Here is a 24,985-nt window from a genome sequence, read left to right as displayed (position 1 = left end):
CCATTTACAAATTTATATTTTTATATATATATATATATATATATATATATATATATATATATATATATATTTTTTTTTTTTTTAAATCAAAAAGAAAAAACATATATATATTTTTAAATTACATTTACATGCAAAACAGTCAATATGGATTCATATTATTCATATAAATGTACAGTAAAACACAGGTGATATACTAAAGGGTTGGGTGAGTAAAGTGACCTCACCGTGACCCCTTCCTTCCAGAGAGCGAAGCTGAAGCTGCTGACCGTCAGGATGATGTCTCTGAAGAACGGAGAGCGGCTGACCGTGTTCACCAGAGTGTCGTAGAGCGGGAACCGATGCATGGGTTTAGCGCCTGACAGAAAACACACACGACACCGTTGATCCAAAGCGGGGTCACTGATAAAACGTCTTCGTGTTCCACAGAAGACAAAAACAGGTTTGAAAGGACGTGATTAAATGATGACAGAATGAGATTTTTTTGGGGGGTGAATGGTCCCGCTGGAAGCCTACAAAGAAGGCAATCCCAGAATGCTTTGCGACAAGGTTAGTTTTAGAAGTGTATAAAAGCGAGTCGATTGAAATCTTGTTTAATATTATATTCCAGTAATGAGACGCATTGATGAAAATAGTGCTGATTTTCATGGTATTAATCTAAATTCAAATTTATATATATATATATATATATATATATATATATATATATATATATATATATATATATATATATATATTTTAAAACGAAAACACAATTCAATTTATTCATCATTTTCCAGGGGTCGGGACCCCCGGGAGCAGCCGGAGGTTCAGGTTCTTGATCAAGAGCACAATAACCATGATCTTTGAATTGAAATCTGTGTATGAGTGTAAAAATGTTTTGTCTTACTCAGCAGACGCCCGGAGTCATTGTCCTTCTCCATTTTCCAGTCGGTGTAAACGAGTTCACCATCCTTACACGAGCGCAGCAAAAATACACGCATTAATTGACTAAACATGAAAAGCAACGACATTGAGCTGCCGTGTGTTTTCACCTCGGTCCCCACGAACAGCTTGGTGCTGATGTTCTCCAGAGGTTTCTGCTGTTTGGCCGACGGCACCCGGAGCTGTGAGAACCCACAGGCTTCCTGGCGGTCCACGTTCTGCGGAGGTTTATCTCCTAAAGAGGAGACGGATACGAGGAGGAACTCAACACACGCTGGACAGCGGCTTCTAATGCAGCTGTATCTCTCTGTGAGGACCCTTGAGATTTCAAGTTAATGCTTTGTGATTTAACAAAACATTTGTACGCTTACCACATAAAGGCGAACTATTTTGTTTTGTTTTATTTATTATATATTTAATTGTGTAGAATTTTGGTTATTTTAACTAATTTGATTGTTAAAAGTGTATTTTTTATTTAGTCATTTAGCAGATGCTTTTATCCAAAGCCACTTGTGATGCTAGAGCACGAATAGAATAGAAAATAGAATAGAAAATGCATAGAGCAAGCTAGAATTAGAGACTTTGTTTTTGCTTTTTTGTTATATGTATAATGAATAATATAGAGAATAGAGCAGAGAATGACTAATGAGCTTATATATATATATATATATATATATATATATATATATATATATATATATATATATATATATAAAGCCTATTAATTTTGAATGACAAGTAAATAAATTTGTATTATTATTACTATTAATAAATTTGCTAAATAAATATTCTCTCTCAAATCCTCCAGCTTCGTCAGAAAACTCATTCTGGAGGCTGTAGATGTCAAAACTCTTCCTCAGCCGGACCTCATGGTTTCTGAGGTAAACCTTTTCTTTTTATATGTTTAGCTTGGTTTTTATCTGAGATGAAGCGTAGGCTCTTCCTGGTCTCTGTGGTGGGAAAGTGAATGTTATTTTCCCGATCAGCGCTCGGCCGCAGCTAGCCGTGTGTTTGATAGCGCTCACACACACCTGTAGGATAGTCCACTGTATTGTCCCTCAAGCTGAGCTTCAGAGGACTGTATTCACCGCTGGAGCCAATCTTTGGTAAGGAGACCTGCGGGGAATGGAATCCAATCGCTGAATTTACATAAACATAACTATTACTCATTGTAAACGTTCTTGTGTGTGTGTTTTCTGTGTCCCTGATTGGACAGACGCGGCAGAAGCTTGATTCCCAGAGAACTATTAAAAAGGTAACTGCGACTTTTTTTCTACGCAATTGTGATTTTATCTCGTAATGCTGCATTCTTAGAATTCTGTGTTTTTCCTAATTCTGCGTCTACATCGTGAAATTTCGGAATTCTATTTTTACTTTTTTTTTCTTCACCAGAATTTCACGTTTCGTAAACATCTCACAAATTTCTACGTTTACATCTTAACATTTCTTTCTCAGAATTCTAAGTCTTCTGACTTTTCTCGCGATTGTGAGTTTTTTCCCCCTTAGAATTCAAGGTTTACATCTTCTTGACTCATCGGTAAGCCCCCGCCTTAGTTACTGTTGCTACCTTGAACAAACAAAAAGTTTCTGAATGACAGCCGCAGTGTGAAAACCTTGTCTGACGATGTTTTCGCACACTTTTGGACACAGAAGTCTGCTAAACGGGAATTAAATACTCCATGGAGTTATTTATAAAATATTTATAAGTAAATACGGTGGATAACTGGTCACCGGATCACCGTGCAAGCGCTCACCACGATCACGTATAACAACATTTAGGATCACCACTGTTTATGTATCACAGGGTATGATTAAATTAATGTGCATTTAATCTATTTAACATGAAGTGATCGTGTAGACCCTCCTTTGTGTTTTTGACCTTCATTGATCAAGACGCTAAAACAATCCGCCATTTAATTAATGTCTGTGGTTTAAACCTAATTGTAACCTAATGTGCACGACAACCAGAAAATGAACGTTTGTGTGTTACACTGTAAAACATTTTGTTGTAAATTTACAGCAAAATACTGGCAGCTGGGTTGCCAGCCACTTTGTGTTTTTACAGGACTACTACTGTAAACAGCATTTACAGTCTACTACTGTAATTACAAAATACAGTATCCTGCTGTTTTATTTTATTTTTTTTACTGTAGAAAACTGTTATTTGGAGTGAGGTTGAATGCTGAGGGACATTGAATGTTCTGTTTTGTTTGGATTCAGGAAATTTAATAAAATTAATTATATTGCCCATCCTCTCAGGATACCTGGAATCAGTGTTACAAGCACCGGGGTTTTTCCTTTTTTGAAGCTTAAACCCCATAAAAGCGATGCAAGCTTCAGGTCTTTCTGTGTTTCTCTATAGCGCTGAAACCTACAGATGTTAGAACCTACAAACCTAGTGCTTTGATGCAACCCGTGTTGTTAAAAGCGCTATATAAATAAAAATGATTGATTGATTGATTGAGATGTCCGAGTTCCACGCTCTCTGTGCGATTGATACTCGACTGCTATTGGCTCATCTGCGTTCGAGGGGAGGGGCTTACCGATAGATCGATTCTGACTCATTATTAGAATTTCAATGTTGACGGTTGCTAAGCAACCGGGGCGTAACATTTCTTTCATGTTGTACAAGTTTGCCGCTGTGTAAGTTTGTGAAACGCTATTACCCAGGTTTGAAATGCATGGTTGAGATCTACACTAACCCGGGTTTAGCACAGTGTGAAAAGCCCTAGAGATTTATATGTCTTAAAACCATGTTTGTATGCATCACGTACACGGATAAAGGGTTTCCAGGTCAGGTTGAGGTGTTTGAACGTATTGGGAACACCATGAGGGTTTTCCAGAGGCTTTTCCTCCGATTTCTGTTTCACGTCCGTGAGGGACTGAGACACGACGCGAGGCGGCCGAAGGTCCCAGAATAACACACAGCTAAACACATACACACACACACACACACACACACACACACAGTGAGGAGAGAGTTTGACGAGAACATCAGCATGAACGTGTGAATATAGTTTAGATATCAGCACCAGTCAGGAGCACACGTCACCAGCTGAACGGAGATACGACTCGGATTTTCCACTGGGATCCCTAATTTGGACAACTGAGAGAAAAATGTATCACATTTAATATTTCAGGGTGTGCATGGGCGGTTCCATTAAATGTTAAACTCTTAAAGGCACGATAGTTGTTATGTTCTTTGATTTGAATAAAGGACGGTTAACTTCTTGCGCACCTCAAAGCTTTCTGGCAGCCACTGGATGTCTGTGATTGGGGCTTTGTGTCCGTTCTCTATCCCAGATACAGCACAGTATCGGACCACTGGAGTCACATCTTTTTTGTCCTGGAATAATACGAATAATAATTAGTCAAAATTAGAGTAACAGTTGGCAACTTTAATTAGTACAGCTTCATTTTGCGTTTAAATTTACAGTAAATATTTCATGAACTGAAATATGGTAATTGTTAAATAATTTACCAAATAATTTAGCTTGTTAATATAAAAAGGTGCGTGTGTGTGTGTGTGTGTGTGTGTGTGTGTGTGTGTGTGTGTGTGTGTGTGTGTGTGTGTGTGTGTGTGTGTGTGTGTGTGTGTGCGTGTGTGTGTGTGTGTGTGTGTGTGTGTTTTACAGTAAGAAGCTGGCAGCTGTAGTTGCCAGAACTTTACTAATCTGTACATTTTACAGATTTAAATTTACAGAACTTAAATTTACAGTAAAAACATATTTCATTAACTGAAATGCGCTGATATACCAAATATTTAATATACCGTCTTAAAAAAAGTTCACATCTTTTTCACTTCCAAAACTGTATATTTAACAAAAACGGCATGAAATATCCCATTAGAAATATGAAAGAGCAAAGGAACATTTTTTCCAGTTTTACAGTTTGCAATATTTTACAGTGTTATCTGAATGAGAAAATACCGTAACCCAGGATTCTTTACACATAAAGCTCACGATAATGATTCAGAAGCTAACACAATCTTCATTTCTATCCATTTCACATTCGAGGATGTCATGAAAGCCAGGGTTTGTCACATTTAGCTCACATATGGACACAACATGGCACTGCACACAAAGTAAACACTTGTAAACACACACATGGTCTTAATAACAGCAGCTTTAATTTTCTGTGGTTGTGTAAGTGTGTTTGTATAAGGTATCGGTTAAGCGTCACTTTATTAAATGACCTCTAAATAGGTCAACAGAAGTCGTTTAAACACACAACTGTGTGTGTGTGTGTGTGTGTGTGTGTGTGTGTGTGCATAACTCACTAGTTTGTTTGAAATGTTTTTGCCGCCACTGCGTGTGTCCTGCAGTCTCTCTACATGAGCTGAGATATCCCATAATACTACCTGTAAACACAAAACAAGCTCATGAATATGTTATAATGTCAGATGATGCACACTGATACTTGAAAAATTAAATGTAATATAACCAGAACATGATGTGTTTGCTTTGTTGTAGGCCTTTATAGAAATAAAGAATTAAATAAAGTAAAGCATCGTAATGATACACTGCGCAACTTTTTATACAATGTTGCTGGACAGCGTTGGGAAATGTTGTCGTAAACGGTCAACTAGGTGAGACATGGGGTCCAAGACTGATCTAAATGATCCAGACAGATTTTTTAACCATTCTCAAATGAAAAGTGCCCAAGCAGCATTGTTCAAAAAGTTGCCCGATGTATCATCAAACACTATTAGCAAGACTATTGGTTTGTTTGTTTGTTTTTATGCACTGGTCAATTTTGAGGTTTTGGTCTGTTTTGCTTCCATAACACGTTGTCTGATTAGTTGAAAGAAAAGCTCCATAAAATACATTTAAAATTTTCATTTCATTCCAGTTTATCTATTTGCATCTGTAGATATCAATTATAATATATACCTTTAAAGGTTTTTTCTTCACTTCGGCAGCACTTATACACACCAAGCTTTACAGTTTTACTCCTCTCTATATTCTGAAGGTTTTTACTGAAGGTTTTTTTCATATAATATTCACCTGAGTTTTTATTGCACATTATCCATTTGCGGCTGTACATTTTAATTGAAATACATTCCTTTAAAGTTTTTATTCCCACTTGAGCAGCACTGACAAACAGCAAACTTTACAGTTTTGTTCCTCTCTATATTTTGAAGGTTTTTACTGAAGGTTTTTTTCATATATCATTCACCTGAGTTTTTATTGCACATTATCCATTTGCGGCTGTACATTTTAATAGAAATGCATTCCTTTAAAGAGTTTTTTTCCCATTTGAGCAGCACTTACAAACAGCAAACTTTACAGTTTTGTTCCTCTTTATATTTTGAAGGTTTTTACTGAAAGGTTTTTTTTATGTGTCAGTTTTTATTTCACTTAATCCATTTCGTCTGTAAATGTACACTAAAATACATATCTTTAAATCTTATCTCCTTCACTTTAGCAGCACTTATATATACCAAATACATTTTTTCTATATGTATATTCTGAAGCTTTTCATATATCAATCACATTGATTTATATAACATTTTTTTGCTTTCTGTTGACACTGACATTATTTTTTGGTTTATGTAGTGATAAAAAGGAAATTGAACTTTAAAACATTTAACTCTAATATGTCAACAAAATCAAATAAACATTTTGAACCTGGCTTCATTTAGATATATTTTATGGAATTACACACAAATAACAACATATTTAAGGTATTTTAGAAAATACCTCTTTTTGCAGATTTCAGAAAACATTATACATTATACAAAACAATTTTTTTAAATCTTAATGTACTGTGATTGTTCAACTGAGGTAGCATGGTAATATCTATTTGTTTACATTTTGCACCCTGTTTACCTGTAATGAAATAGTCAAAACAGATGCATAAGAGGTACAATTAAAAATAAAATGAAAAAACTGAAAGTATGAACACTTTTAAAAAAGAGACAGAGACGGAAGCAATCATTCTTCTGATCTAATTCTGCACCTGGCCATTCATGCAACCTCCAGCGATGATATTTGGGTCGGACGGACAGAACTGGAAGCACAGAACATCATCGGGACATTCCAGCTGCAACTGCAACGCAAACAATGGGCAGACAGATTTAGGCCAAAACAGCTCTTCTGTTCATATCTGCGGAATATACCGTCATCAGATTACACCTTCCACACTCAGATCAGCTTCATGCTAACTGCTGAAATACTGAAACTTCATTCACGTGTGTTGTGTTTCTGCTTCTATTTAAAGTGATGCACAATAGAAAGCTTTTATTTACACTGATAATGATATCTCTATCTAACTTTTTGGTATTCACCATAATTGAATGCCACATACTGCATTGAAGACAACTTAATGAGGTCATGTGACCAGTGTTGCATATTAATATTTTGGAAGCAATATTTTGAACTCGTACAGTATACTGGTACTCTGGTATACTTAATATATGCTGGTGATTACCTGTGGGTTTATAGGGTCGGTGAAGTTCCAGAAGAGAATGTAGGACGGGTTTAAGAGGAGTTTAGTGGAGTTCTCGATCCGTTGTTCAAGAGAAAGTCTTTCTGTCATGGACACAGCAATCACACCTGCCACACACACAAAACACACATTTATTATACAGAATAATGGAAAAATGAAGTGAAAATTACATTAGAACAAAATCCATACAAACAATCATTCATGTGTTTATTGTTTTTGATTTTACAGTATTTCATTTATTTCATTTCGTTTTCTCTTCGTGTACTGCATTATTATTTATAATAATATTTATATTCATATATAGAAAGATAGATAGATAAATAGATATTTTATTTATTTATTTTATTTAAATATGTCTAAATTATTTAATTTTTGCGCTATGGCTATTGGAGTTATTTTTAAATGTTGCACTACGGATATTTTACTACTGTTTTATTTTATTTATCTTATATTTATTTTATTTAGCACTGTGGATTTTCCCAGATATGGATATTTTATTTAAATTATTTTTGTATATTAAAACTAAAACTATACTATGACTTTTTATAGTTAATTTAATTATTATTAAACTTATTTGTTATTGCTTACTTATTTACTAAAATTACGTATTAATCCTGATTGGCCCACAGTGAAGCTCATTCTGACCGCTGATGGTGGGATGCCAGTGGATGTGGCTGATGGTTTTCTCTTTGCTGCAGTGAAGGTCCATGAAGGACTGATATTCCTTCAGCTGCGTCTCTGTTTTCCCCGTCAGAGCGCCGTCCTCCTCACACAGATCTGTCCAATCATCACGGAAAACATCCGTGATGTGATTCTGCTGAAGGGAGATTTCAAACCTGCGAGGTGAGTTCAGAATACATTAACACACAACACCGTGCTAATGTCATAACAAAGTGATTGCTTCTGACGAAAAAAGTGAGTTTCTCCTCGGCCTACCTTATCAGTACAGATGTGATGAAGTTTTTCAGGTTTTCTGACCGCAGGTGATGTTCTTTCTCCTCCGGGCTGAACTCTCGAGACTCGTACTGGGTCCACATGTTCCTTGGGTACTTCCTGTAATGCATGCATCATGGGATATAAATAAGTTCAGTCTGCTAACAAAACTTTCAGAACCAACTTTAGAGATATTTGAGAGGTGTTTGTACCACAGTGTCTGAGTGGACGAGTCTCTGCTTTCGCTGGAGGCCTGGACGGCCGTGTGTCTCTCCATCTGTCTGATGCTGAAGCTCTTATCCTGGTATGAAGGGCACTCCACGAATCCTTCCTTACCATCCAGAGCGCTTCGGTCCGAGAAACACACTGGAGCACCACAGCGCCGCAGCAGAGGAGAGATCTTAAACCGGAGCTGGACAGAGAGACAGACAGCTCAGGTTATAATGAAATCAGTAATGGCTTTGATTAATATCCCGTGATGCATCTCTCTTACTCTGGGTCTGGACTCTGTGACCGACTCTTCCTCGATCTCCTGCTCGCTTCCCAGAGAGATCCATGGGTGAGATTCTGGAGTTTTTGGCATGACCATCTCCTCCTCCTCTTCCTCTTCATGCTTGGTCTGCTCTTCATCATCACCCTGAACTAAAGGCTACAAACACAACAGAACAATGGTTAACATCTCTCAGCCTCATCTATCTATCATCTATGAGTTAGTCTCTTTCTGTACATCTCTATTCATCTATCTGTTTGTCTGTCTGTCTGTGTCTGTATATCTATCCATCTTTCTGCCTGTCCATCTATCAGTTTGTCTGTCCGTTTCTTCACCTTCAGTATGTTTTCTTTGGCCTCTACTGTGATCACCAGATAGAAGCTCTGTCCGTATATAAAGTCTCTGTCGAACACCAGCAGAAGTTCATCTTCAGGGTAGTCCTGCAGAAAACAAATAGAATATCTTTCAGGGTCTCGACATTCTGAAGCAGATCTTTAAGCATTAGGCTACTCTAAACCAGCTCCATCCATCTTCAGCTCATGAATGGGTTAAGGGGAGGTTGCACCAGCCATTCAAAACTAAGTTGTAACTTCCGTATAGCTGGTGCGACCGGCTCCAGAATGTGTTTCTGAATCTTACCAGCACTATTTGTTTGATGGGACTGAAGTCAGACACGGACGCTCTGTTTTTCATGTCCTGTATGATATCATCTTTTTTCAGCAGCTTGTAAGGGTTTTCTCCAGTTAAATCCTCATCTGCCCGGCAACCAAACAGCTCCTGCGTGGCAGAGGTCAGGACCAGTGGGAAGATGTAATCGGGATGATCTGTGAAGGGTGGAATCACTGAGATCAGACTGAGATCAATATACAGTTTAGGTGGTTGCCGGGGGGTTGCTATGCAATTATTAGAGTGCATCTTCCTTCTCTAGCTATGTATTTGCTAGAGTGTTGTGAATTGCTGCCAGTGAGTTGCTATGCAGTGGCTAGAATGCTGTGGGTCATTGCCAAGGGGTTTATGTACTGTTGCTAAAGTGTTGTGGTTGCCAAGGGGCCGTTATGCAGTCACTAGAGTGTTGTGGGTGGTTGCCATGGGGTTGCTATGCAGTTTCTAGAATGCTGTGTATTTTTGCCAGAGGGGTTCTATGCAGTCGAATGTTGTATGTGGTTGTCAGGGGATTGCTGTGCAGTTGCTAAAGTGTTTTGGTTGCCAGGGGATTGCTATGTAGTCACTAGAGTTTTAGTTGGTGGTTGACATGGGGTTGTTATGCAGTTGCAAGCATGTTGTGGATTGTTACCAGGGGGTTGTTATACACTTGTAAAAGTTTTGTAGGTTGTTGCTAGTTGTTGCTATGCAGTTGCAAGAATGTTGTAAGTCATTGCAGGTGAATTGCTATGCAGCCACTAAAGTGGTCTGGTTGGTTGCCAGGGGGTTCCTATGCAGTTGCTAGAATGTTGTAGGTGGTTGTCAGGGGGTTGCGGTGCAATTGCTAAAGCATTGTGGTTACCAGGGGGTTGCAGTGCAGTAACCAGAGTGTTGTAGGTTGTTGCCAGGGCGTTGTTATGCAGTTGTGCTGTACTGTGAAAATGTTGTGGGTTAGCCACTAAAGTGTTTTGGGTGGTTGCCAGGGGGTTGCTATACACCCACTAATTTGTTTTAGGTGGTTGCTATACAGCCACTAAAGTGTTTTGGGTGGTTGCCACAGGGTTTCTGTGCAGTTGCTAAAATGTGTTGTGGGTGAGTGGTTACCAAGTGTTGCTCTTTGTTTAATCTTAGCACTGACATGTTATGTTTTCAAAAAGCTCTCGAGGTACTTTGAATCAAAGCAATATAGAAATCCTGGCAAGAATGACACATGTGGTCACCCTATCTTATTTGTTTTAAAGGATAAGTTACAAATACAACATTGCAAGGTAAAGCACTGTATCCTAAAACGATCTGGAACATTTCCAGCATCCTACATTGAGGGTTTTCACTCTTTTTGTCTTACACGACAAAAGCTCTCGGCCATTTTATCCAGTGTTTTACTGACAGATGTGCTCTTGAATGAGTGTGTTATACAAACAGAGGTATCAGCTTCCCTTTAGTGCTATCTGTGACGTAACTGAACCTGAAAGACTACCAATGCACGTGAAACCCGGCATACAGCATGCAATACTAATGAATGGACTTTTGGGAGAACTACGTCTACTCATGTCAAAGTGTGTGTGCAGTTTGTGTGTGTGAGACATCACAGGTTTGGGCACCTGAGGAAAATCCAGACCTCATCAGCGCAATCTCTCTCAACAGGAACCAGCTGAACATGTTGTAGCCGGTAACATCTGATACAAGCGACAGCATTCAGGTCATTTAATCCAGAGAAGCCGCCGGCGCTTCACAGCAGTGGAAACTCATATGGTTTTATAGCCCGTATAATTACATAATTGCGCTTTCACTACTAACCGAACACGCGCCCTTTAGAAAACATGAAAAGGAAGCTGTCTTGGATATTGAACAAGCCCTGTTAGACTTTAATGAGGGTTTATGACCGTACAAGCCCTAATTTCACTGATAAAAGTTATGATGCAGTAGCTTGTTCTGGCCAGAAGAGGTCAGGTAATGATTTTATCTGAATGCAAACACAAACAAAATACAACAGGGTGTCAAGATGCAGTTTTATGATGTGGTAACAAGTCCAAGCGCTGCTGTAGTGTCCTGATACGTAGCCTACTAAAGGGTATGCATGTTGTACAAGTAGGGAAAATGGACTCTGAGAACAAAAGACGAGAGAAAGGAGGTCTGGCTACGTGCCTCCAGACATGTCGTGTGTATCTCAGTATCTTTAATCTGATCACAGCTCCCGGATGAACGGAAAAGAACGAGTGATTTCATGCTGGAAACAAACCAGAGGTGCTCGAAGCAGATCTGAGAATCTGATTTTGGTAAAAAAAGACTGATATAACTGATATAAAAAAATGCCACTAAATATTACCCTGTTAAAGCAATACGAGACACTTACCAGGTACCGATGCACCTTCACTGGGGAAATTCTCCTTTGTTTTATCTACAAAAAAAGGCATTAGACACTGGAAGATGCTTTGGATACTGAGCAATGATTTAGGATTAAATTATTTAGACGGAATATTTGTACCTTTTCCCTTGGGTTTATGGCCCTCTTTGCTCTTGGGTCTCTTTGAACTCATGTCTGACAGCGAAAAGACAGTGAGAGAGAGATTTCATTCAGATTACTAGCATACTCTTTCTTTTTCTACAGCACGTGGATGTGGAGGAGAATTTACAGCGTGCACGAAAAATTGAGAAGAACGCAAATTTGGATTATGTAATTAATTATGCAATTTTTTGATGAGATGAACAAATATATCTTTGGAGAATAAAGACAGATAATATAGAAAATGTGCAATCCAACACAAACAATACACGAGCGACATCTGGCGTTGAGAAGTAATATGACAAACAGCTCACGGTCTTTTAAAATGTGTAATTAAATTTGTTAACATAAATGAAAAGTTGCAGATGACTAGACAATCTTTAAAATCGACCCAGGCTTTATTTATACACTACTGTACACGACTTAAAATCTTCAAACCTTTCAGAAAGAAGGTAATGGGTGTGAAAGCTTGCACTGATGGTTTCAGAGGGTAATACCATGGTAATAAATCATCTCTCTATTCATTTACCATAGTAGTCTATGTAAGTTATAGCCTGTTCAGAGAATATTACACGACTTCTTATTGTTTACGGGCTTCTGTTAAAACATCAACGTCAACATTTGTCCTTTCAAGCGTGTAATATACAGATAAAACCCCCCAAATATGTAAATACACACGCTAGCGAGATATAAAACTGTTCTGCCGTAACATAATCATTCAGATGTGATATTCACAAATCCTACCTCTGATTAAGATCTTTATGGCGTTGTTTTACAGATATTTCTTTTTTTTTTTTTAATCCGTGAATTGTACACAAACGTCGGTTTCCGGCAACGCAGCCGGTTGCTATTGGTTTCAGGGGCGGGGCTTCGCGTGATTGACAGCGCTTGCGCGCGATCCCCGCGTAGCCCCGCCCCCTCCACCTGCTCGCTGTCAGCGCGTCTGATGCGCAACGAAGTTGAAAGGCACTTTAACTCGGATTAAATTCATGCTTTTGCGGACTTTTTTGAAGTTAGTTGGGATTTAAGACCCGAATGCGCTCATCTGATGCCAACTCCAGCTCCTTGTTGATTTTGACCTGGTGGTAAGTCACTGCTGTTACGATTTTATTAAGATTTCGGATTAAAAAGCGTTTAACGGCTGCATTACGTTTTTGCTCTCGCGGGCGAGGTTTGGTTGTAAAACTGATCGGATGCTCTTTAAATAAGAAAAAGTCTTCTACTTTCTTGTTTCTTAAGAAAGTGGCATCACGAGATGTGATTGGTTTGTGATGGCCCAGGTGTGCTGGAGTCACATGAGACTCTTCTGACTGAACAGAGTTACAGAGTTCATCAGTGACCCCGGATCTGATCTAGTTCAGTCCATCAGCCTTATAGAGCACCTTGATTGCTTTGCACTGAGGACATGATCACACTGAATGCAGAAATAAATTAAAAGGTTTGCAATAATAATAATAATAATAATATTTTAATGTCTATTATCTGTGTTTAAGTGATAACTTAGGCCATATGTGTATGTGTATATATATATGTGTGTGTGTGTGTGTGTGTGTGTGTGTGTGTGTGTGTGTGTATATATATATATATATATATATATATATATATATATATATATATATATATATATATATATATATATATATATATATATATCAACAATTGTAAATATGTTACTATTTTAGAGACAATATGAATATATGAAAAGTCCTTGTATAACAGTAATGACCCATTGGCATCCTGATTTATTTTTATTTTTTTGTAGCCATTTATATCTAAAAAAGAACATAATGCGTATTTTATGAAAATTGCATAAAATATCACATATTTTGGATACATCTCAGATTGTTTTTTTTTATTATTATTATATTTTTTTAATATACGAGTACTTTTTTTTTTTTTTTTTTTTTTTTTTTTTTTATCATTTTAGGGCAATTTTGGAGGGGTTTTATCCACTTCAAGTGTTGTTGTATGTGTATATATCAAAGGCTTATGTATTTCTGAGCTTTTTTTTCTGACTATTTTATTAATTTATGCCAAAATGCAGTGAAATCAGTATTTTAGCATCTAATTATTTCATTTAGTTTTAATAATTCATAATGATCCAAGCAGACAAACCACTTTGTTTTATTATTAACGCATTAATTAATGAATTAATTTTTTTAAGACATGGACGACTCCGGCGAGGCCTATTTATGCATAAACGATCCCAACGGCAACCGATCCGCGCGCTGGTCCGAAGCCCACGCTCACCTGGAGCAGGAGAAGTTCAGGAGGAAGCTCAAGTATTTCTTCATGAACCCCTGCGACAAGTACAGAGCCCGCGGAAGAAAACCCTGGAAGCTGATGCTGCAGATCGTCAAAATCGCCGTGGTCACCGTACAGGTGAACTTCTAATAAACGTGGGCCTAAAGGGAGCGGACCGATATTCAGAGCGCTCTGTCTTTGTGTGTGTGTGTGTGTGTGTGTGTGTGTCCTGCAGCTGGTGTCGTTCGGTCTCAGCAATCAGATGGTGGTTCAGTTTAAGGAGGAGAACCTGACGGCGTTCAGGCACCTGTTCCTGAAGAGCTTCACCGACGGCGGCGCCAGCGCGTTGGCCGTTTACACGCAGCGTGACGTTTACACGCACATCACCTACACCGTCAGGCAGGTGAGAGTCTTCTTCTTGGTAGAAGAGCAACCGGCTCCAAAGTGTAACGCAAGTGTGATTTAATCAAAAAGTGCACAACGGATTTGATTTCAGATTTACAGTGCAGTTTTACACACACTACTCTAAAATGCATTCAATAATATTTGATGTATTTGTTCCTAAATGCACAAAAATGCTAAATTATATATTAAACTTCAATTTAAAAGGCATTTAACTGTGATTAATCGCGTCCAAAAGAAGTTTTTGACGTTAGAACGTACAGTGTGGAGTTAAAATAAAATGTTGTGATTTATCCATTAAATATATAATAGAAAAAATAAAACATGTAAATATTTAAATACGTATTGTGTGTTCATATATACATGAATAAACGCAGTACACTGCTCATGCATTTATTATATATAAATTTTCACAAGTAATTATAAAGAAATGGCACGCAACGCACGGATGCAAAAAGGCTGAAATGAAATTTTCTTGTAAAATTGTTGCATGATTTTTTTTTTCCCTGTCATGGCCAAATGTGTTTGGGGTTTTTGTAATCGTGCACCAAAGGTACAAAATGTACAAAGGATGCAAAAAAAGTATAGAAATATTTAAATGTAAAAGTGCAAAATGCATTTTAAATGTCATGCTATATAAATGGTTATATTTAAAAGTGCACAAAATATGTACAAAAAAAAAGGTTGATGCAAAGATGCAAAATGTATTATAATATTTATTTAAGTGAACAAAGAATGCTCAAATCTATAGAAATATTTAAAGGGAAAAGTGCACAAATATGCTAAATGTATTTTAAATGTGCAAAAATGTATGCAAATATTTACAGGTGCACAAAAGAACAATATAAATTGCATAAATGTATATGAAATGGCACGTGATGGACATTTTGTGCATTTTTTTTATATGCCTTTTAACTAGATCCTTTGTGCACCCTTCCAAATGGCATTTCTCAGTTTCTCCAAAAGACATTCACAGAAAATCTCCTTTACTGCTTCACAGTTCCTGACGCTGCCTAGAATAACGGTGGGCAACCATCAGTATCAGAAGGAAGGTGGCGCTTACACCCCGCTCACCGTCTGCCAGCAGTTCTACCGCAACGGCAGCGTCTCGCCGGCCAACGAGACCTTTGACATCGACGCTCAGGTGGATGAAGGTGACGTATGTGTGCCGCGACGACTCCATGCTGCCTAGACCTCGGCGTCGCGCGTCTCATCCTGTGCTTTCTTCCAGAGTGCTTGCAGGTTTACCCAGAACCTCCCTTCTCAACCGTGACCTCCGACCCGCTGAACCTCACTCTGCACTTTGAGAGGTCTGTATGTCGCGTGACACAAATAGCAGCGTAAATATTGCGTGTAACATTGTAGAGAGGCCTTTTCTGTGGGTTTATGTTCTTCAGGTTATTGGCGGTGACTGTGAATTTCACCTTGAAAGCCATAAACCTGGAGACGGTTGAGTATCACGAGCTTCCAGACTGTTACGTCTTCGACATTATGGTATGTCGCATGACCTTTCGGCGCGTTACATCTATGCCGTTGGTTTCCATTTCCTCGTATATTTTTAAACGTAGGAGAGGGATGAAAAGGGCTGGAAAAGTTATCAGGTTTTTCCCCGGCTGAACACACGATCATCACTCTGTTATGACTCGACCGGTCCTATGTTCGCAATCGTTACGATCTTCTGCTCGCCAAAGCTGCATTTATTTGATCCTAAATATTATTACAGTATAAAACATGTTTTCTGTTAAACGGTAGTGTATTTTTGTGATCAAAGCTGAATTGTCAGCGTCGTTACTCCTGTCTTTAAGGTCACATGATCCTTCAGAAATCCTTCTAATATGATGATTTACTTCTACGTCTCAAGAAACATTTCTAATAATTATCAATGTTAATTAAAACCGTTATTTTTGTGGATTTTATTTATAAGTTCACATTTAAAATGGAAAGATTTTGTAACATTATAGATGTCTTTAGGGCCACTTTCAATCCATTTAACGCATCCTTGGTCATTTTTTCATTCTCGAGCAGCATATTAGAATGATGCTGAAAATTCAGCGTTGAACACAGAAATATATGAATTTTAATATATTCAAACAGAAAACGGCTCATTTAAATGGTAATTATATTTTACAATATTACTGTTTTACTATATTTTTGATTCAAAACAAATGCAGCCGTGGTGAACAGAAGATACTTCTTTTAGAAACCTCAAACCTAGATAAAGTGACAGGCAAAAAGTCAAATATGTATTATTTCTTTATTTTTATTTTATTTCCATGAGCAGATCACCTTTGACAACAAGGCCCACAGCGGCAGAATCGCGATCAACCTGGACAATGACGTGCACTTCTATGAGTGCCGAGATTGGAGCGTGACTGGAGCATGTGAGCATTACTCATGAGTTTAATCCCACCAAGAGTCACTTCTGTTGTGCTTCATATTTTACTTTTAATAAATGAGTATGTGTGTTGTCATTTTAAGGAAGTATTTCTGTAAATTAGACTCTCTCTCTCTCTCTCTCTCTCTGTCTCTGTCTCTCTGTCTCTGTCTCTGTCTCTCTCTCTCTCTCTCTCTCTCTCTCTCTCTCTGTCTCTCTCTCTGTCTCTCTCTCTCTCTCTCTCTCTCTCTGTCTCTCTCTGTCTCTCTCTCTGTCTCTGTCTGTCTCTCTCTGTCTCTGTCTCTCTGTCTCTCTCTCTGTCTGTCTCTGTCTGTCTCTCTCTCTCTCTCTCTCTCTCTCTCTCTCTCTCTCTGTCTCTCTCTCTCTCTCTCTCTCTCTCTCTCTCTCTCTCTCTCTCTCTCTCTCTCTCTCTCTGTCTCTCTGTCTCTCTCTCTCTCTGTCTCTCTCTCTCTCTCTGTCTCTCTCTCTCTCTCTCTCTGTCTCTCTCTCTCTCTCTCTCTCTCTCTCTCTCTCTCTCTCTCTCTCTCTGTCTCTCTCTGTCTCTCTCTGTCTCTCTCTGTCTCTCTCTCTGTCTCTCTCTCTCTCTGTCTGTCTCTCTCTCTCTCTGTCTCTCTGTCTCTCTCTCTCTCTCTCTCTCTGTCTCTCTGTCTCTCTCTCTGTCTCTCTCTCTCTCTCTCTCTCTCTCTCTCTCTCTCTCTCTCTGTCTCTCTGTCTCTCTCTCTCTGTCTCTCTCTCTCTCTCTCTCTCTCTCTCTCTCTCTCTCTCTCTCTCTCTCTCTCTCTCTCTCTCTCTCTCTCTCTGTCTCTCTCTCTCTCTCTCTCTCTCTCTCTCTCTCTCTCTTTATCTCTCTCTCTCTCTCTCTCTCTCTTATCTGTCTCTGTCTCTCTCTCTCTCTCTCTCTCTGTCTCTCTCTCTGTCTCTCTCTCTCTCTCTCTCTCTCTCTCTCTCTCTCTCTCTCTCTCTCTCTCTCTCTGTCTCTGTCTCTCTCTCTCTCTCTCTCTCTGTCTCTGTCTCTCTGTCTCTGTCTCTCTCTCTCTCTCTCTCTCTCTCTCTCTCTCTCTCTCTCTCTCTCTCTCTCTCTCTCTCTAAAATTGAAAAAAAAAAACCATTTGATTTGTGATTAGAAATCCGAATAAAGCATTGTGACAGCACAGGTGAAAAAGTTTCCTAATAAATATCTATAAATGATAAATATCTTCCTCTCCAGCTGATTGATTACTTTACAAAATTCAGACATTTTTTTGCATTACAAGTTTTCTTATGTTATGTTTAAATAAATGCGCAATGAGGTATATTTAGCTAAATATACATTAAACTGCATTGAATTACAAAAGATAAATGTGAACATTTGGTTAAAGCAAGGCTCCAAATTTTTGTTTGATTTTTGTTGTCATACTAGAGTTAAAGATTTTTACAGAAGGAAATTTGGATGTCTCTTTTTATCACTTCATAAATAAGAAAATACTGCCAAAAGCCAGAAAAAAAATGCTGCATCGCGTAGTTTTTTTTTTTAGGAATATAGTATTATAAATGAACAAATCCCTCAGTAAAAACCTTCAGAATATAGAGAGGAATAAAACTGTAAAGGATGGTGCATGTAAGTCCTTCTGAAGTGAAGAAAAAAACTTTTAAATATGTACTGTAATTGACCTGCACAAACACTGATAGATGAAATGCAATAAAATAAACACTTAAATGTATACGTACGTTTATTCATTGAAACAAACATGTATATTTAGATGGATAAATGTATTAAAAAATATGGGATGCTTTCTTTTACTGAAGCATTTTTTTCTGTAGCCCCGAGGAGCATGTACATGCTGGTTCTGTTTGACGTGACGGTCATCCTGATTCTCCTGCTGTCGCTGCTGCTCTGCACACGCTCGGTCAAAGCTGGAGTTCAGCTGCAGTTTGTGAGTTCATGTGATGTGCTCGTCACACTTTTTCAGCGTTTCACGCGCACAAAAAAAACTTGGCGAATGTCTGAGCTGCTGTTTGTGGAAGGGGTTTATGCGGTCAGGTACCATAAAAGCATAAAAGTTAATATATTCCTAAGCTTCTGAAGTCATGTGATGTCTTCTGTGAGTATATCTGAATATAAAAAAATATTTAAAAAAAACATTTACACAATTTTCGCATCAACTAAGACGTTTAATGTGATGCATGTTTGTCAGTCAGTCATACAAAAATAAAACTTGCCAGATTTCTGCAGCAGTACTAATAAACTGAATACGTTTTAAATAACACAATAACCTGCTTTTAGATGTTTATCATTAAATCCAGTTTGTGTCAATCATTTTGACTAATTGAATATTGCTTGTTCCACAACTAGTCAGAATTGTAACCTTGTTCGACTATAAAAAAAACGTTTTCATAACTAATGTATTTATGTTGATTCTAAGCCATTCAAATCATATCATATATTTGTTTTATATATTTAAATCATTTTAATAAAATTACATATTTAAAAATACACAGTGCTGTGATTTGGTTTATTTTGATGTATGATTGACAAATATGCATCACATTTAAGTTTATTAGTTTTTTCTTTAGTGTTATTATGTGTGTAATCCAAACGGATGGAAATTTGATAAGCAAATATAAAACAAATCCTAAATGTTATTTCGTTGACTGACTGCGAACAAAATGAAAGCTTTCTCAGTCAGGATTCTGACCGTAATAGCATGTCGATCTGCTCTGCAGGAATATACGGAGTTCTTCTCCGTTCATTACGGCAAACGCGTGTGCGTCTCTGACCGCATGGAGTTCATTAACGGCTGGTACATCCTCATCATCATCAGTGACGTTCTGACCATCACGGGCTCTCTGCTGAAGATCATCATCCAGCTGAAGGTGAGCGTCAGGTCAGCAGATAGTCTCATATATTCACTCTTTAAAACGGCGGTTTTCTCTGTGAATATCAGTTAAACTGTCGTATATTTCTTTGATTCAACGCTGTATCTTCAGCGTCATTACTCCGGTCTTCAGGGTCACGCGATCCTTCAGAGATCAATCTAATATGCTGACACGCTGCTCGAGAAGCATTTATAAACAGTTGTGCTGCTAAATATTTTTCAGGACTCGCAGATGAATAGAAAGTTCGAAAGAACAGTATTTATTTGAAATAAACCGTTTGTAAAATTATAATAAATGTCATTACTGTTACTTTTGATAAATGTAATGGTCTTTTCGTGAATTCTTACCCCAAATGTTTAAATGGTGGTGTGTTTGTATAATATTAATTTCATATACCATATGTAAAAAAAAAATTAAAATAAAGTTTTGTTGTGACTGGTAAAATTAAATGGACATTTAGTGCATAGAAAAAGCGCTATATAAATAAAAATGATTGATTGATTGATTGATTTAGTAATGGATTGGAAATATTTAAAGTTTGCTCTGTTTCTCAGGCTGTGGCCAGTTACGATCTCTGCAGCATCCTGCTGGGCACCGGCACCATGCTGGCCTGGATCGGCGTCTTACGCTACATGGGCTACTTCAGAAAATACAACGTACGGCATTAAGTCCAGCAGGAGCTCTGGTTTGAGCATTTCCACAACAAGAATGTCTAGCTGCTTTGTCGGACTGCTAAACAAATTGTGATGTTTTTGATCTGGTAGCTAATTTTGTGATGTCGAAATGGCAGAGTAGTAGTAGTTAAGTGACCTTTACTGGTTTTAGTTTAGTATGTAAACACTTTATTTTATGGTTAACCTGTTAGTTATTGGCATGCATGCCGTTCATTAGTGCTAATTAAGCACGCATTAATGCCTCATTCTACATCCATACCCAAACTTAATAACTACCTTACTAACTATTAATAAGCAGAAGAAAGAAATTGAAGCGTTAACAAGTGTTACCTATTCTAGATTGCAGAATAATCAATATTTTTCTTTAGCTTATTGTTTTTAGTGTATTTTTGTTTTGTATATAACTGTAGCATTAATATAACTCTATTACTTTAGTTTTATGTTGTTTACATTTTAACATTTTAGTTATTTCTGGCCATTTCTCAATATTTTTTTTAGTTTTTTTTTTCTTAAGCAAAAGCAGATGTAGTTGTCTGAGGGTTTTTGAATGATAGCTCTGCTGAAGAAACACAAAATCCTGTTTTTCGGTACAAATATCTGGACCCCCTTTAAATCAAGATTTACTTGAGGTGCAAAATGAAAATACGTTACTGCTTTCAGAAGAAATGAAGGGAGTTTATGCTTAAAATGAGCAAATGTTTGTTAACGGGGAATGAAATGTTTTTACCTTTAGAAAGGCCTTTAGGGTGTTTGTGCTTCTGTTGACTGATGTGTAACTCTGCTCAGATTCTCATCATCACTCTGCGAGCGGCGTTTCCCAACGTCATCCGCTTCACCTGCTGCGCTGCCATGATTTACCTGGGATACTGTTTCTGTGGCTGGATCGTCCTGGGACCCTACCACACCAAGGTGCTTATGTTCACCATTGTGCTACTCTTACTGCTAGTTAACGAAATTATTCACTTGCTAAAGAAATAATACCTTCTTTATTTTCGTATATATTTTGTAATTTATTTATTTGCACACACAAAATTGCATTAAAATGTGCACATGCAAAATAATTGTTTAAACTGTTACCGTTTTATTTAATTTTGCTATTTTAAATTTAAATCTCAAAAATCAGAAAAGGTAAATGCTAGTAATAAAGGTGCAAATCAGAGAGAAAAAGTCTGAATTGCAAGACGTATATTTAAATTATTTGGTTATTTGGTTTCAATTAATTACAAATACTATAAATATATATATATATATATATATATATATATATATATATATATATATATATATATATATATATATATATATATATATAAAAAATTTGTAGCACTTGTAAATAATTGAAACAAAATAACTGTGTGTGTATAATAAAGAAAAAAAGACAACCTGTGAAAAGATAATTCAAAATATTTCTAAATAGCGTGGTATTATATAATATGGAGTCATTTCGGCATTCTTTATTGCATAATATGTTATTATATAAAAATGAATGCTAAAATGACATGCATTTTTTTTTTTTTTTTTTTTTTTTTTTTTTTTTAAGTTAAGCCAGCAGGTAAATATAATGTGAAATATGTGTTGTGCCTCAGTTCCGGACACTGAACGTTGTTTCCGAGAGTCTGTTTTCCCTCATCAACGGAGACGACATGTTCGCCACCTTCAAGAACATGCAGCAGAAGAGCGAGGTGGTGTGGCTCTTCAGCCGCCTGTATCTCTACACCTTTGTGTCTCTCTTCATCTACATGGTGCTCAGTCTGTTCATCACGCTCATCACCGACACGTACGACACCATCAAGGTGAGTGCTGGAGTGACTGCGGGGTTTAGGAGACACGATCAGAGTTTACAGAGCTTGCTGGACTGTGACGGTGACGGTGCCCTGCTGGAAACGCTCCTTTCAAACAGGGTTTCTGCACGTTTTGGTGAACGTGACTGTGTACATTAGTCAACGTTTGAGGGGGTTGACAAAATAGTTAAGTGCGTGTTACACATTCATACAGATGATTGCATCATTGAATGGGCAAGTGTTTTAATTCTCCGTTGACGGATGTTTGCTAAATGTGACCCTGGAGCACAAAAGCAGTCATGAGATTAAGGTTTTAATTTCATATGCTTTTCATTGATGTATGGATGTGTTTGTTGGGATAGGACAATATTTACGATACAGATACAGATGCGATATTTAGAAATTGCCTTTAAAGTTGTCCAGATTTAGTTCTTAGCAATGCATATTAAGTTTTAATATATTTACGGTAGGATATTAACAAAATATCTTCATGGAACATGATCTTTACTTAATATCATAATGATTTAATAATCCTAATAATTTGGTCATATCAAAAATAGAGCAAATGATGTGTGTGTGTGTGTGTGTGTGTGTGTGTGTGTGTGTGTGTGTGTCAGCATCAGCAGCTGGACGGCGAGCCGGCGTCGGACCTGCAGACGTTCATCATGCAGTGTGAAGATCTTCCAGATTCGGGCTGCTTCAGCGTGGAAGAGAGCTCCGGTGGATGTGGGATGAACTGCTGCTCTCGCAGGTCAGAGAGACACACGTCATGAACGCGTGAGGAACCTCTTCAGGAATCACCGCTGTGTGGATGTTATTTGCGGCTGCAAATCGCAGTAGAGTTGTCTTCAGATGTGCTTTTCTGGGAATTGCAGACGTGAATGTTGTGGAAAATGTAGCTCTTAGGTGTTTTTCCGTCTGTCTCCATGTCTTTCTGTCTGCCTCTGTCTTTCCTTCTGTCTGTCTTTGTCCATCTGTCCGTCTGTCTTTCAGTCTGTATGTCCATCTTTCTGTATCTGTTCCTCTTTGTGTCCATTTAGCTGTCTGTCCATCTTTCCGTCGATCTCTTTTCTTCTGTCTCTGTCCGTCTGTCTTTCAGTCTATATGTCCATCTATCTTTGTCTCTGTCCATCGGTCCCTCTCTGTTTTTGTCTATCTATCTGTCTCCATCAGTCTTTCTCTCTGTCTGTCTTTCCCTCTGCTTGTCTCTTTCTTTCTGTCTCCGTCCGTCTCTCTGTTCTTTTATCTGTCTGTCTGTCCGTCTGTCTTTCAGTCTGTATGTCCATCTATCTATTTATCTATCTCTCTGTATCCGGTCCATCTTTCTGTCCGTCTATCTCTTTTCTTCTGTCTTTCTGTCTGTCTCCATCCGTCTTTCTGTCCTTTTATCTGTCTGTCCATCTATCTTTCCATCTAGCCGTCTATCCATCTCTTTCTGTCCGTCTCTCTTGTCTATGCATCTCTGTGTCTCCGTCTTTCTGTCCTTCTCTCTGTCTGTCCGTCTATCTTGTTTTATTTATGTATATATGTTACTGTAGCCGTGCTTTATTCTTTATTCTGTATGTGTGTGTTAATGTGATGGTGTTTGTGCTGCAGGACACACAGCTCTGAGGAGGACACGGACTGATCTGGACACTCAAAGGACTCTTGTGTGCTTGTGATGAGTGGCATATATGTATGTTTGGATTGAAAGCGAGAATACGTGTATGTTTGGAGATGAAGTTTATTACCAAAGAGAAGCACAGCAGAGTATGTTAAATGCCTGGATGCTGGTAAAGGCATTTAGTAAAGGTATTATTGTTCACATGCAGTTATAAGCAGAAGTTGAAGTAGTGCGCAAAAGCCATGGTTGTTTAACGGAGGAGACTTGTTTATTTCTGACTGAATTCACATTTCACTTTGTAACGTCCAGCTGTTTGTATGAATTGATGTATTTGAAGCTGGTCTTGCTCTAATCAGTGTATTATAGAAATGTTGTTGGTTGTGTGTCTTTAGATAAAAGTACATGTTGTTTGATAAGTCGTGTTTTATTGTTGAGCTCCGAAAAATAAACTGTACAGCAAGTAGTTTATTCTAGCACCATTATAGCTGAACTGCTATGTTGGACCAAGTGAAAAAAGAAATGCACGTAATGCAGCTGACCGTTTATAGAGGTGTCAAACTAATATCTTGTAAAGAATTAGAAGAACATACATGATTTATTGTCTGCCTGTGTCATCAGTTAAGTCAACATACGATGAGACATAGCATGACCAAAAGAGTAATACTACAATCTGTTCATCCTTGGCTAAATATTCTTTGTTATATGCTAACTTTGAGATTTGGAGGAACACGAGCTTGCGTTTAGGTGAACTTCTTGATGAAGCGCAGCTTGAGGTAAGCGATGATGAGGAAGATGATGGTCATGATGCCCAGAGCCAAGTGATTCTGCCACAAACCCCAGGCTGAGAAATCAATGCCCTGTTCGCTCAGAAAGTCCTCGCCTGTGGTGCAGCTGCAACGAGAAACCACGACAACATGATCCAAAAGCAGTTACGTTCTCAATCGCTGCGGAAGGAAAGATACGCATTTTGTAGGACTGCTGATGTGGGAATGTGCTCTCTCTACATTTCCATTCTTTCTTTGTCTCGCATCTTCACTAACACCGTCTTGTTAATCTCTGATGATTCTTTATGCTGAAGAACGCTCTACAGC

The 24,985-nt window shown here is 37.9% G+C and overlaps 3 protein-coding genes across 9 annotated transcripts in view; 1 reads left to right on the top strand and 2 right to left on the bottom strand.

The window, feature by feature from the left end:
• Nucleotides 1–12,786, bottom strand: part of dnai3 (dynein axonemal intermediate chain 3) — a 17,132-nt gene extending 4,346 nt beyond the window's left edge. For 2 of the 4 annotated variants that reach the window (XM_043230348.1, XM_043230349.1), the window contains exons 1-19: nucleotides 12,684–12,786; nucleotides 11,922–11,975; nucleotides 11,790–11,834; nucleotides 9,434–9,618; nucleotides 9,130–9,234; nucleotides 8,798–8,953; nucleotides 8,517–8,716; nucleotides 8,308–8,424; nucleotides 8,017–8,207; nucleotides 7,354–7,478; nucleotides 6,883–6,972; nucleotides 5,201–5,281; nucleotides 4,160–4,267; nucleotides 3,954–4,027; nucleotides 3,696–3,849; nucleotides 1,953–2,037; nucleotides 1,032–1,156; nucleotides 887–950; nucleotides 225–355 (exon numbers count right to left, since the gene is read on the bottom strand). In XM_043230348.1, the coding sequence (XP_043086283.1) occupies nucleotides 225–355; nucleotides 887–950; nucleotides 1,032–1,156; nucleotides 1,953–2,037; nucleotides 3,696–3,849; nucleotides 3,954–4,027; nucleotides 4,160–4,267; nucleotides 5,201–5,281; nucleotides 6,883–6,972; nucleotides 7,354–7,478; nucleotides 8,017–8,207; nucleotides 8,308–8,424; nucleotides 8,517–8,716; nucleotides 8,798–8,953; nucleotides 9,130–9,234; nucleotides 9,434–9,618; nucleotides 11,790–11,834; nucleotides 11,922–11,973 (2,088 nt within the window). In that variant the 5' untranslated portion in view covers nucleotides 11,974–11,975; nucleotides 12,684–12,786. Of the gene's footprint in view, nucleotides 1–224; nucleotides 356–886; nucleotides 1,157–1,952; nucleotides 2,038–3,695; nucleotides 3,850–3,953; nucleotides 4,028–4,159; nucleotides 4,268–5,200; nucleotides 5,282–6,882; nucleotides 6,973–7,353; nucleotides 7,479–8,016; nucleotides 8,208–8,307; nucleotides 8,425–8,516; nucleotides 8,717–8,797; nucleotides 8,954–9,129; nucleotides 9,235–9,433; nucleotides 9,619–11,789; nucleotides 11,835–11,921; nucleotides 11,976–12,683 lie in introns of all 4 variants that reach the window. The other 2 variants (XM_043230345.1, XM_043230347.1) reach the window with 1 other exon arrangement.
• mcoln3b (mucolipin TRP cation channel 3b) lies at nucleotides 8,081–24,367 on the top strand. Of its 4 annotated transcripts, XM_043230351.1 has the most exons (15): nucleotides 12,863–13,024; nucleotides 13,179–13,377; nucleotides 14,104–14,321; nucleotides 14,419–14,586; nucleotides 15,586–15,739; nucleotides 15,817–15,895; nucleotides 15,983–16,079; nucleotides 16,867–16,966; nucleotides 18,781–18,893; nucleotides 19,684–19,833; nucleotides 20,391–20,492; nucleotides 21,297–21,419; nucleotides 22,097–22,303; nucleotides 22,909–23,042; nucleotides 23,888–24,367. In XM_043230351.1, exons 3-15 carry the CDS (start codon nucleotides 14,106–14,108, stop codon nucleotides 23,916–23,918), a joined length of 1,674 nt encoding a protein of 557 aa, XP_043086286.1. In that variant the 5' UTR covers nucleotides 12,863–13,024; nucleotides 13,179–13,377; nucleotides 14,104–14,105; the 3' UTR covers nucleotides 23,919–24,367. The 4 variants fall into 4 exon arrangements, with proteins under 4 accessions (XP_043086287.1, XP_043086286.1, XP_043086285.1 ...); XM_043230352.1 differs by lacking the exons at nucleotides 12,863–13,024; nucleotides 13,179–13,377 and adding an exon at nucleotides 8,081–8,214; XM_043230350.1 differs by lacking the exon at nucleotides 13,179–13,377.
• The window catches only part of LOC122332812 (broad substrate specificity ATP-binding cassette transporter ABCG2-like), a 16,089-nt gene continuing 15,406 nt past the window's right edge, over nucleotides 24,303–24,985 (bottom strand). The window contains exon 15 of the mRNA XM_043230227.1: nucleotides 24,303–24,785. Coding sequence (XP_043086162.1) covers nucleotides 24,635–24,785 — 151 coding nt within the window. The 3' untranslated portion in view covers nucleotides 24,303–24,634. The remainder of the gene's footprint in view (nucleotides 24,786–24,985) is intronic.

The sequence above is a fragment of the Puntigrus tetrazona genome, unplaced genomic scaffold, assembly GCF_018831695.1.
Source record: "Puntigrus tetrazona isolate hp1 unplaced genomic scaffold, ASM1883169v1 S000000148, whole genome shotgun sequence".
Classification (NCBI taxonomy): Eukaryota; Metazoa; Chordata; class Actinopteri; order Cypriniformes; family Cyprinidae; genus Puntigrus; species Puntigrus tetrazona.
This window is presented reverse-complemented; position numbering and strand designations above follow the sequence as displayed.

Excerpts from the sequence above, each read along its gene's own strand:
- mcoln3b (XM_043230352.1), top strand. The coding sequence starts at position 14,106 with ATGGACGACTCCGGCGAGGCCTATTTATGCATAAACGATCCCAACGGC. Across the intron at positions 14,587-15,585 it reads TCACCTACACCGTCAGGCAG|TTCCTGACGCTGCCTAGAAT; the intron begins GTGAGAGTCTTC and ends ACTGCTTCACAG. Across the intron at positions 22,304-22,908 it reads ACACGTACGACACCATCAAG|CATCAGCAGCTGGACGGCGA; the intron begins GTGAGTGCTGGA and ends TGTGTGTGTCAG.